This window comes from Agelaius phoeniceus, chromosome 2, assembly GCF_051311805.1.
Source record: "Agelaius phoeniceus isolate bAgePho1 chromosome 2, bAgePho1.hap1, whole genome shotgun sequence".
Classification (NCBI taxonomy): domain Eukaryota; kingdom Metazoa; phylum Chordata; class Aves; order Passeriformes; family Icteridae; genus Agelaius; species Agelaius phoeniceus.
Window position 1 is genome coordinate 39,916,211 of NC_135266.1, and position 13,007 is coordinate 39,929,217.

The following is a 13,007-nucleotide window of genomic DNA, read 5'->3' on the forward strand; positions in this document are numbered from 1 at the left end:
TGAAGATTCAAGTAGACTTCTTCCCATCTTATGATGATAACTCTACACTTATTCTTAGAACAATTTCTTTTAATACAGACCACACCTGCTCCCTTTCTTCCTTATAAAATTTTTCTTCTAACCCATTTTTTTTCCATCTATCTTCCTGCTCTGATCTGCGGGAACCCATGCCAATATTCATGCTTCATTCTTTAATAGCTCGGTCCTACACTGAAAACCGACAAGACAAAACAAGGAGACAATCTTCCTCAAACCGTGTGAACTCAACCATATCTACTCACATTTGTGACAACGAATCTGTATTATTATTCCTTTTAGCACCACAGAGCAAGTATGGCACAAGGCAAGATGAATTCCTGCATCTATGACACCAGTGGTTGCTAAGGCGTGAAAAATCTGGGTAGATGTGACTGAAAACAAGGCAGTGAACTCATGAAGACAACTTATGTGCACTGTGCAGCATCAGATCCAGGGTGCTCTGTGCCCTCTAAGATCAGATGTTTTCCCTTCTCAAAAATTCTGTTGTACTCCCACAAATTTATGGAGCTTTCTAGTGGAAAAAGGAGTCTAGAAGACTGACAATTTTAGGATTTTCTAAACTACAGCACTTGCCAGAGCCCTCTTTCCTGTCCAGAGGGAGGTTCAGCAGCAGCAGTAGCACCAGGATGCTCCAGCCAACTACTAGATTCCCTAGCAAGGGACTCAACACAAAGAACAGCGGGGAAAGGGGAAAGGGGAAAGGGGAAAGGGGAAAGGGGAAAGGGGAAAGGGGAAAGGGGAAAGGGGAAAGGGGAAAGGGGAAAGGGGAAAGGGGAAAGGGGAAAGGGGAAAGGGGAAAGGGGAAAGGGGAAAGGGGAAAGGGGAAAGGGGAAAGGGGAAAGGGGAAAGGGGAAAGGGGAAAGGGGAAAGGGGAAAGGGGAAAGGGGAAAGGGGAAAGGGGAAAGGGGAAAGGGGAAAGGGGAAAGGGGAAAGAAAATCAGGTGCTTCCTACCTAAGTGCTCACCTATCCAATCCAGATGAGTGGAGCTCTATAAACTCATGGGGCCCTACAAGAAATCGTTGGGAAGGTACAAAGATCTTTGGACTACTTTTTTGTGGGGGTTATTTTAGTATTAAAGCAGTACCTCTAGAGCATAGCATGGTACTTGATGGAAAAATCACTGTCCTGTAAGCAGAATGATTCCTTGTGAGCACTTCTGCTTCACTGTTAGAAAGGCCTACAACTTTCCACAGAATTCTGTCTCATCAAAACAAACAAAAAATATTGGAACATTACAATAAAAACTGGTCATTGTGCTTCTCTCCTCTCTCCTCTCTCTCTGTGTTTTTCAGAAGATGATAATACATTTTTTCAATCCAAGCAGTATTTTTTTTTCCACTTCAGGACTTTTCTCATATCCTACTAAATTTCAGGAACCTGGATCTTAAAAGAAATGTTCTCCTATTATTAGCTAATGGAAAAAAAAGACATGCATGAACATTTACTATGAGAAAATAATTACAAATAGAATAAGCCAGCAACATCCAGCATTTTTTTATTCTGCGTCCACTGTTTCCAGTAAAAGAAACTAGCCATAAAACAATTGTATTTCAGAAGATATTTGCAGCATTCCAAAATCATCATCACTGAGATGTTGTGAGATCCAGTACACATCTCGTGAAAAATGCATGTCCCAGCTACAGCTTTGGTTTCTATTATCTAAACATCATAACAGAAAATGTCCCATTTTGTAGGATTAGATGATTAGGACATCAGTATATGCTATGTACATCTACATGCATTTGTAATAATAAAATTAATTAAATATTATGTAGTGGAATCCCTCCTACATGATTCAGCTAAATGCTGTTTCCAGTTGTAGAACTGTTGTCTGGCCAAGTAGTAGACATTCCATGTACTCTTACTTTAAACTTTTTATCAGATACTTCAGGAGAACAAGACTTCAAATCAGTTCAAGCATAAAGTGTATTTGGACTCTATTTTCCTGTTAATTGTTTTAGTCTTTTCTCATGTTTTACAAAGTGATTGTTTTATAGCTAGACACAGGAAACTTCTTATTTAACAATTTTTAGTACCAGTGCTTTGGAGAAATATAAGAAAGCTAAAAAAAGTTCTATTTAAAAGTCACTGCTAAATTAATAAATATTTGGCATCTGGTCTCAAATTGTTTGTATATTCAGCAGTTTGAAAATGAACCAAGGTCAACGTCCTAAGGCTGATTAGAACATGAAGTTAAAATGATATGCTATGATATTGTTAAAAGGTACCATCAAAGTGCTTGTATAAGGAAAACAACATTCACTGTATACCCATTATAAATAAAACTATAAATTATTAATAGCAAAGCCATTTTATTGAACTTATTCATCTGTTCCTAAATACAGCACTACTTAATTTTTTGGGTTAACCCTTTTTTAAACCCAAAGGAATCAAGACAATGTAAATACTGCCCCAAACTCATAGAAGTACGGAGGAACCAATCTCATCCAACTTTTCTCATTGAAGAATCAGTAGGAACCTGCTGAATCTCCCAAGTCTGCAAGGACTGAAAGAGATCTCTAAGGTGTACTGATCCGCATAGACAAAAAAAAAAAAAATATATATATATAGCCAAAAATTATTAGCCATAGCAAGAGAATACAGAAAGATGCTCTAGCAATCTGACCTCTTTGAACCCTAAATCAATGCTGAAACTGAGTTCACTATGTACCTTTCAATGACTTTTCAATAGAGAATAAAGTTTCATTTTTACACTGCTTCTTTATTTTGCCGTTAGACTGTTTACAGACCATTACTTTATTTCACTCTTCCTTCTTCCCTTCTCCCTTCTACTCCTCTCTGCTGAGACCACACCAGGAGCACAACAGCCAGCTCTGGAGCCCTCAGTACAGGAAAGACATGGGCCTCTTGGGACAGGTCCAGAGTAGAGCCACAAAAATTATCAGAGGGACTGAACACCTCTGCTATAAGGAAGGGCTGAGAGATTTGGAGTCTGGATCAGCCTGGAAAAAAGAAGGCTCTGGGGAGATCTAACTTACAGCTTTCCAGTACTTAGACGAGGCTGGTAAAGATGAAGACAAACATTTTAGCAGGGCCTATAGTGACAGGAAAAGGGGCAATGGCTTTAAACTCCAAAACAATAGATTTAGACTAGATATAAGGGAGAAATCTTTCATTATGGGTGTGGTGAAACAACAGAACAGGTTACCTAGAGAGGTGGCAGATGGCTCATCCCCAGAAGCATTCAAGATCAGGTTGGACAGGGCTCTGGGCAGCCTGATCTAGTTGAAGATGTCCCTGCTCATTGCAGGGGGTTGGACTGGATGGCTTTTCAAGGTCCTTTCCAACCCAAACTAAAATTCAATGATCTGCAAGTTAGCCCCATAGGAAGCATGAGGCTGCAGGCACACATCTGGCAGAGTGAAAAATGTTTAATATTTCTCTCTTAGAAATCATTCCACACTATCAAGTTTACTGTTGTTGTTTCACTCAGTTATTGAGCTACTTGAGGCTCTCACTATTAAAAAAAACCAACCACCACGTGCCACAACCCAGAAAGGGTTTAGATTTCACACAAAAGTAAATGAAATTTCTGTGTAAAAAATAAAATTTCTGTTGAGGAAATTAATATGCTCCATATAGATTTCTTGTCAGGAAACACCTCAAGGCTATTGACAAACACAATTCAGCTACCTACATAAGATCAAACATTACAAATTTTGAATTCTTAATTTTGTGAACTAGTGCCTAAAAGAAACAACTTTTGTTCTGCATCAGCAGACTTAACTCTAAATCCAATAAATGACAGAAATGGAAATAATGCAGAAGTTAAAGAGAATACACCTGATTTTGAACCAGAAACTGCCCAAAATGGGACACAAATCCTCCTCTTGAGTTGCCAAGTAGAATTAGATACTTCAGAAGAGAATTCCAAAATACTGACAGAACCACCTAGACCTGGCAACAAATTGTTAAGCATCGTTAGGCAGTTCTTGAACTCCTACATCCTCTGCTGCACTCAAGCACTCCAACAGGATCCAGAGTTCAAACCTCCAGCCTTCAGGACAGATGCCGATGACATTTTTTTCTCCCCCAACAAACTGAGCACAGTTCACAGTCTTCCTGCTAAAGAAAGGCTAGGGAATAAAAACAGGAAGGCTGTATTGTACATGATAGCCATGTAGTTTGAGCAATGACCCAAGACACCGGAAAACACAAGACTCTAGGCCTTTTTTAGTGGAGTGTTTGAAACATTTTGAACTTTGATTTATTTATGAGTTCAAATCTCATTAAATAAATACACAATATTACTAGTAGCAATAATAATAGTACAAACCTGGATTTCTATGTGACGAGGGTTATCAATGAACTTTTCTATCAGTAAGCGATCATCACCAAAACTTGAAGCAGCTTCTTGAGATGAAAACCTAAAACCTTCCCTTAAATAATGAAAACAAAAAGAATAATCTGTATTTAAGAAGTCCTGAAGCATACAAGAACACTTACTGATGTCAGTAAACAATCAATCTTCACCAATCAACACACATCCAAAAACAAAGACATATCATTTGCAGTTGATTCTGTAATTAATCCTTTTTTTCGCGCTTTTTTTGGCAAAGTCAAAAAAAAATCCCAACCAACCACAAATTGAACCAAAACATTCTCAATGCACAAAAAATTTCAGCGTGTTTAAAAAGCCTGAACATTTACTACAACTAAGCATTTCATTACTGCAAAACTAATAAAGTAATTGAATTTTAAGACCCAGTGATTACCAAGTACTTGCTATACAAAAGTAAAGGTGAAGTTCACCATTACTTCCAGCATGCAGCCCTCTTAACACTCAAGAACAGCAGAAGTTGATTAATTCTGCATTAAAGAACTGCAAATATAATATTACAGACATTGCAAATTCCACCACTGAACACAACATAAAGATGCAATATTTGACCTCACAGAAGACGCCAGCTGTATTATTACTTTTTCCCTGCCTTAAAATATAAGTGAGTGTTATACAGAGCATTCTGTACACTTCCCTCTGTTTCTTCTCTTACACATGTAGTTAAACAAAATAAATATTGCAAGCTACTTTATTTATTAATTTTTTCTTTAATAGCAGAAAGCGTACTCCTTGGGTCATAAGCTCGGACAAACAAGTTTATCAACAGCTTTCTCAGGGTGAGACAGCATAATGCAGGGACCCAAAGGCTTCACTGAAATTTTCTACAAGCTCTGTAAGTCACACATTAGTGCCATCCATGTTGATACATATGGAAAGCTTGGTCAAGTTTCTGTGCGACTGACTCCTGAAACAGCATCCCGGACATCTGTGCCCAGAATATGAGCTACAGTACAACTGAGTTGAAGTTTTCATGCTTTCCATTTCTTGGCTGTAGTTAACCCAGACCACAGATTTGCAAAATAGGCAAATTTACAGTAGAGAAATGTGTATATTTAAAAGTATATCTTCACACTTTCTTCAACATTTTGGGATAATACATGTTGTAATTTTGAGAGATTATACCTAATATACAACTTTCCTAAATTCATACTTAACTTCAATACATTTAATTACCTAGTAAAGAGAAAAAAGGGACATCAAAAGTAGTGATTCTGTGCACTACCTGATCTGTCAAAAAAAAAAAAAAAGTGCTGTAACAAACAGCCATACATAGTGTTTCTTATTGAAAGTGATTTACAGCTATTTTAACTCCTATATCAAAGGCTCTGTTTTGTAAACATTTTTGTGTCACATAGTTTTATGCATAATTATTCACAATTGACTTTTTCTTTTACTGAAGGAAGTGTGCTAATTAGAAATCTAAACTGCAATACTTGTTAAAAAAAGACAGGTGCCTAATCATCTCATCCATACATCTGCAAATCTTTTTAAATTACATATAATAGGAATGAATATCTCAGATATTCTGACCTTGTTTTATCTTACAAAACTGTGCAGTTGTAATTGGCCAGTGACAAAAATTAATTCCAAATAGATATGAGGAAAAAAAAATTAAAAGAAGAAGCAGAGCAGGCTTTTTAGGAAGGCTGTGTAATCTCAATGCAAGACCCAATCAGGCAGAGCTCTAAGCAATCCATTTAAACTGAGAGCTGATGCTCTTCAGAGGATGAAGCTGGATGAGATGCTGTCTCTAGATCCCTTCAAACATGCACAGTTATAGAGAGGAAAAACAGGATCTCTCTAAGGTTCACCTCTCTCCCTACAGTACATTTACTCACACTGAAGTTTAAGTTGTACAAAAGCATTACTGATGTTGCCACAAGCCTTCCTGTGGTTGTCTCAAGTGAAACAGCCATGCCAACTTTCTGCCTCCAGCTCTGAAATCAGCAGTGCTGCTTTAATTAAAACAATTTTCTTTCGAGGCAGTCAGACACTAACAAAAGACTGTGCTCATTATGTAAAATTTCAGTTTTCAGAATCAGGAAACAGTAAAAGAACATTTTTTTTTCTTGTCAAGGCCAGCATTAGAAGGGCCACCTAGTTAAAAAGTACATGTTTGATAGCCATTAGTATAGTAGCAGCCCTTTAAAACCCTGAGAAGTTGCCAATAGATACTCAAATGTTGTTGACTTCACACACAGAACCAATATAGATTCCTTCAGCTTAACTCCAAATTAAAAAAAAAAAAATCAATAAAATTATCTAGTCACAGCATTTTACACGTGTAGATGGCATGAATACGTGAATGTGTGGGTTTTTTAAAAAATAGGGTTTTAGGAAACACTGTTGTTTACTCATCCAACAGATTCCTTCCCCTTACCTGAGCAGCACATACCTGTGCAGGACAGACCAAAGATGTCAAGCCCATACACTCCTGTTTTTGCACAGTATTCTGAAATGCCAAATGCAATGCTTTGGGAAGATAATAAACCTAATGCATAGGGCTTGTAATAGGTAATAATGTTGAGTTTTAAAAAGCATTGTCCTCTTAGACCACACACTTCATATAACCTCTGCTTTAGGAGGTGGAGGATTCCGAATGATTTTGCTAATTATTATTCCACATTTACATCTTCCAGTCCCACTCCTCTTTCCATTCACAAGACCACAGAACAGAAATTATAAAGAGTTCTTGGAATCTGAGAGCAGATGTTTGATTTTCACTCATTAAATTGGCATAAGCACAAAGAAAGAATTTCAGAAACAGGACAATTTACATTTTCCTATTATTACATGTTAAAAAACAAAATCATCTCTCTAAACATGTGCTGCTGGAAGCTGCCTTGGTAAAAACTTTCAAAACAGATACCCACTAAGCATGCAAGACTTCAATATCCAGGAAAAGTTACAGAAGGCAAGACAATAGGGGGGAATTACTAACACAAAGCTCCAAATTTTTCAAAGGTAACTCTTAAAAAAATAATTTAGTACAAATTTCTAACTTGGAGGTTATCATGTCTGCAGCTGAAGCTTCTAGCTAAAGAAACTAATTTCTATCTGCAAATCCACAGAGTTTAAAACATGGGCCAATAGCTCCTGCATGATGACCTCTGCCACTCAACTTACAAGCAAGTAAGTGCCTTCACATGCAAACACCCATCACAACCTCCGCCAGAAAATTTCAGTCTGGTCTTGGAAAAGACAGAGTCCTGAATTTAATTCCTTTTCAGAGCTGCCAGGCCACCTTTTGGAGCCATGAAGCCTAAAGGTTTAGTTAGATGTCCAATTGCTATGAGCTTACTGGAAGCAAGAAGCCTTCGGTTTCTGCACCAAGAGGGAATGATACAGATGAGGTGCAGATAGTCAGACACATGCCCTGGTCATGCTCTGCTGTACTGCATCATCAACTTCACATTGCCTGTGCCTGGAAAGCACTTTCAGATCAGCTTTGCTGGGGTGCAAGCACAGAGGCTCTTCACATACAAGACCAGAGTTGGCATGATCAAGGACTCAGTTAAAAATAGTTTTAGATACAGAGCACAGCAGAACTTTCTCAGGCTGAAAAAAAAAAATCTACCAACCTGAACTTAAGGTAAATTGCTTTTCAGAAATCTGCCCTTCATTTTCAATATAATTTCAAGTAGGCATCTATTAGGTGAAGAAAAGGCATGCTAAATTATACTTCTCCAAACCAAGAAATCTAGCTAGGGATTACATTAAAGTGAACATAAGGCTATTTTAATTTCAGATGTGGGTCAGTGGTTTGAACTGTACACAAAATTCAACTCTAGAACCTGACCAAAATTCAGAAAAAAGCAATAAAATTGAGGATTAGGAGGGGCTCAGATCTTAAAAAAACACAACAGCAGCCCTACCCAGAGAGGGGGTCAACATTGCAGACTTCCACAGTGAAGAGCGTGTGAACAGCTGTTTCAAAAAACAAATTGTAACATTGACAACACTGTACCAGTATTTCTTTTAGAAATACTAGCTGAAAATTAACAGAAATCTTAGCTATAGCAGGAATAATTATCATATTAATAATATATAATATTATATATTATTATATAGATAATAATAGAGGATCTAAAACAATTGTCATCATTTGGCATATATAAGGGACATGAAAGATGAAGCAGTAAGTTACCACAGAGAACCATTCTGTAACAGTAGTATTTAAGTTCCTCAGATCAGTCTTTTCCACTTCCAGTGGTTATTTCCACCATCATGCCACACATTAAGTTAAGGCTCCTTATTGTACACAAAGCCAGTTGAAACAAGAAAGGTTTTCAACTAGCCTGAAAATCCAAAAGTATGTTTCAAACAAGGAGAATCTTCACCCAGAGGGTGGTTGGGCACTGGCTGTGGTTTCCATAACCACAGCCTTTCTCCAAAATAAGTTAGCAATCATGACTTTAGATCCACTTTTATTTTAAAACATCCACTTTTATTTTAAAACAGTTACTTTAATCAAGCCCCTTTGCTTCTTTCTGAACTAAACAAGAAATGAACTCCTTCCTTTCAAGTCCAACAGATGAACTGCTGCCTGCACAAGATCAAGGCAGTAATTTTGGATTCTAAAGCAGTAGAAACAAAGTATCTTTTTAAGAAAGGTTATTCTAGATCTTCATTCTAATGCACAAAACATTATTTTCCTATTTAGATTTGAATACAAATGGACTACATAGAGCATGGTACAAATAAACCCATCATGTTTTCTTTAAATCTAAAATTTTAAACTGCTAGACATTCATTATTCCTTCATCCAATTTTTAGGTTTTGACAAACAAAAATTTAACAGGGGACAGAAAAACAACAGGGAAGTATTGCAGGTGGCTAAATTAAACTAATGAAAATTTCAGTTGCTCTTTGAGTTTACTCCAGCACATGTGCTGCTCCCTCCGTGCAGAAAGGAAATCTTCAGGTTATTTTGGATCAAATAGGCCTTTCATTACAAGTTTAAAAAATCAGAAAATACATGTTTCTGTAAGATCAGCAGCACGTGGAGTTGAAATCGGGCTCCCTCGCTGCCAGAACATCAGCAGAGAATGGATTGTAAAATTCTGAGTCAACAACAAAGCATCATGCAATGTTCAGGATTCAGACAACCAATAAGAGACATGAAAACATCTGTGTTGAAAATGTGTTGTTTCAAAACAGACAAAAGTACAATAGTTTGCTGATACAAATGGTTTAAACACAGAAGTATGCAATTTATTAGAGCACATTCTGGTAACACCGTATGTGTTCCCACGTATGAATGATCAGACTCATCAACTTTAACAGAACTAATGGCATGCATTAATGTTTGTGAATCAGGGCCAATAAATATTCTACCTAACACAGAGAAATTAATAAATCAGCATTCTGAAAGGCATACAGCAAAATGTTATTTACAGTCTAACATTGGACTAACGGCAGTTGTCAAAGTTGGTTTTTTACTCAAATTAATGGATGATGTTTTGTAAGGCAAGGTTTATGCAATAATTAATTAGAAATAGGTACATGCAAACTTCCAAAGTATATGTCTCGCTATGCTAAAGGGAGAAAACTAAATAATATCCAATTTCTCTGTATAACATTTCATATCTGCTCAACTGTCAGCTCACAATGGCTTAATGGGACTTCAGTAACTGCAGCATTCATCAAGGCAAGCTTTTGGACAGCATCTCACCTGGTCTCTTCATCATCCCAAGCGATTCTCATGCCTTTCCCACCACCACCTGCTGAGGCCTTGATCATGACAGGGTAGCCTAACAGCGGGGAACAATTAGACAGAAGTTCAAACTTTGTTCAGTTGGTCAGAGGAACATGACAACTGACCACATGTCCAATAAAGCCAGCAGACAATAACTTCGTTTATTAAAACACTTTGTTTGCAGGGAGAACAGAGGAGAATTTTTTCTTTTCAAAACTTAGCTGTCAGTGCAGTAATTTCTACAGCCAAGAAAGGCTGTCTTCTCCAATTCATTTATACCAAAAAAAACACTGAATGAATTATTTCCAAATAATGAAGTGATTTATGAATAAGGCATTTGACCTTTTTAAGCTCACATTTCTTTAGGAATATTTTTCTTTCCTTTGTGGCTGCCTAAATAATATTTTTTTTAATTTATAGCAAAAATTAGTAGACCTTCATAAAATAAGTCTAAAGATTGAGTAAACAAATATGCATCTTTATCAACACTTCTGGTGCAGAACATTTTAAATAACAGCAGCTTGAGAGCTGTGCTGCTTAGATATAATGTAACAGTATCAGAACACAGATTACTTTTGTTTACAATTTAAAAAGTATTCTCCCCAAATGCACATGTAGTAAAAAAAAAAAAAAACCACAAAACAAGGAGCATAAATCTGTCAGCATTGTACATAAGCAGCAATATCTTACTCATAGAGCAAGATACTGTAATATGGATATAAGGCAGGATCTTCCTTTTCTGAAAACTAGAAAATTACAGTAACAAAGCACACAGTTTAAATGCAGATTTGGTAATGACTGTTTATCTTTTATTTCAAATCATTTCATTCAAAGCAACTTCCAGATACAATTCCATCATACCAGAGAACTTCACCTTTCTCTACACGAACATGCAGAAAACTAAAAATCAAGGATCTGATTAAAACGCTTTTGACATTTCTAGGATAGCAGAAAATTCTTAATGCCTTTGGTCTCCAGAATATTTAATGAAAATCACAACATTAGGCAAATATGAGACCATCTGATATCATCTGCCAAGAAGAGTCCATGAGTCCTTGAGAACTGAAGATATATTGTGTAAAAGGCTTTGATCTGGGGACAGAAAGAGACAACTGAATATGGTTCCTAGAAGTGGTCTTGGAAAAGTCTACTGTCATATGCATTACTGATATTTACAGTTTCTTTCTGGAATATAGATCTACTCTTGCTCTGTTAAGTGACAGCAGTACAATATTCCCACATCCTCCTCACAGTGATCTAACTGAAAGGAGGTTCAGGAGAAGAAAATTAAAACCAGCAAGATCTGGAAATTCTTTGTTTTCTTAAAAAGTCTGAAATGGATATAAAAAAAAAAAAAAGGCATGACAGAAGCATAAGGAACAGTAGTGTTGATTGGAAGGCAGAAAAGCAGTAACAGTACACAAGAACATTAAATTAACAAAGAAACGGGGGGGGGGGGGGGGGTGTCAATAAAATAGTTTCCAACTTAACACATTATTAGACTGTGAAACCCCAGGCTGTAAAGCATTCATGTGGCTGAAAGCTGTAGAGAGGTCATAGTTAAGCATATGTAGAGCACAAACCAAGCTCCTATAGGCATGGATTACCAAAAGGCTATAAATCTCCATGCCTTGGAGTCTAAAGTAGTCTCTTATTACAACATACAAGATTAAGACCAAACAGAGCCATGCAAATAACCTTTCTAGAGTCTCTTAGATTTTCTTGTGAAGTATCTGATACTGCCCATGGAAGGATACAGGAGAAGCCACAGAGTAACAATTACCCTGATCCAGGCCTCTATAATCCCAGAAATTAAGGGGTGAACTCAAAATAATTCTAGATTACATACAGCAACAGCGAAGTTCAACCAATTTTCATGAAATGCAGTATATGCAACACCTAGACAAGAGCATTTTATTGATGCTGTAGATGCATCTCCAGATCCCTGGCAGCTGCCAGGCTCCTACACAAGTCACCGGATATCTTGAAATAAAGCTAAAGGCACATCTTGTATAACTTCCATGCAAGAAATGAGATTTTACTGGATAACACTAGTGAATCCCTGGCAATACTATCACCATCTGGAGACCTTGTCCAACCCAAAAGCTGCAAGAGTGAAATTTTAAAATAAGCATTGTTTTATGCCTTATTATGGCAAATGCACTAAGGCAATTTCCATCACTTAATCTATGTTATTCAGTGTTATATGTATTTGAAAAAATCATCATTAATTATGCTACCAATTTCAGTCTAACAATATCAGTCTCTTGAATGGTTTGCTGATTTTAATTTTGTAACCAGAATCTAGTCCTAATTTACTGTTCTTTAGTTTCCAAAGCAAAACAAACAGGCATATCAAAAATGAGCCTTGGTAAGTCTTTGTATGCTTCAAAATGTAATTCATCTATCACAACTCACATGGTTAAATTATCAGAGAGTATACATGGGTTAATTGTATCATTCAGCAAGTGTAGCATCCCTTTGCTTCCACTCCTTCCCACCTTTTATATACAGTGATAATATGTCAGCAAGTCTTGTAAGCAAGGCAGCTAAAGACTCCCAAGAGCCACTATTTAAGTAAATATGAAATAGATTTTAAAAAAATAAAGTAAGGCCTGTTTTGAAAAAATATATACAGCTTTTCTGATTGAGGAAAAATTGCAACAGACCTTTATATGTTAGCATGTAAATTAGCCAGTCACCTGAAAATAAAGGTACTGGAGCTTTTGCCCAGATATGAGGTTACACACTGCTCGCTCTTGGGGAGCTCAGCTGAACTCAGCTACAGAGCAGCTCTTTAGCCAATACCAAAGACTGAAAGGAAGGCCTTGTAAAATTTAAGTTTTGCATACATATTGGGTAGAGGATACTGGGATCATAATGCAGTACTCAACACTCTCCATTTT

General features: G+C 36.9%; 1 protein-coding gene across 1 annotated transcript in view; it reads right to left on the reverse strand.

Annotated features, from left to right (window-relative positions):
- Positions 1 to 13,007, reverse strand: part of PCCA (propionyl-CoA carboxylase subunit alpha) — a 273,150-nt gene that overhangs the window by 173,425 nt on the left and 86,718 nt on the right. The window contains exons 9-10 of the mRNA XM_054654777.2: positions 10,078 to 10,156; positions 4,338 to 4,440 (exon numbers count right to left, since the gene is read on the reverse strand). Of these exons, the coding sequence (XP_054510752.2) occupies positions 4,338 to 4,440; positions 10,078 to 10,156 (182 nt within the window). The remainder of the gene's footprint in view (positions 1 to 4,337; positions 4,441 to 10,077; positions 10,157 to 13,007) is intronic.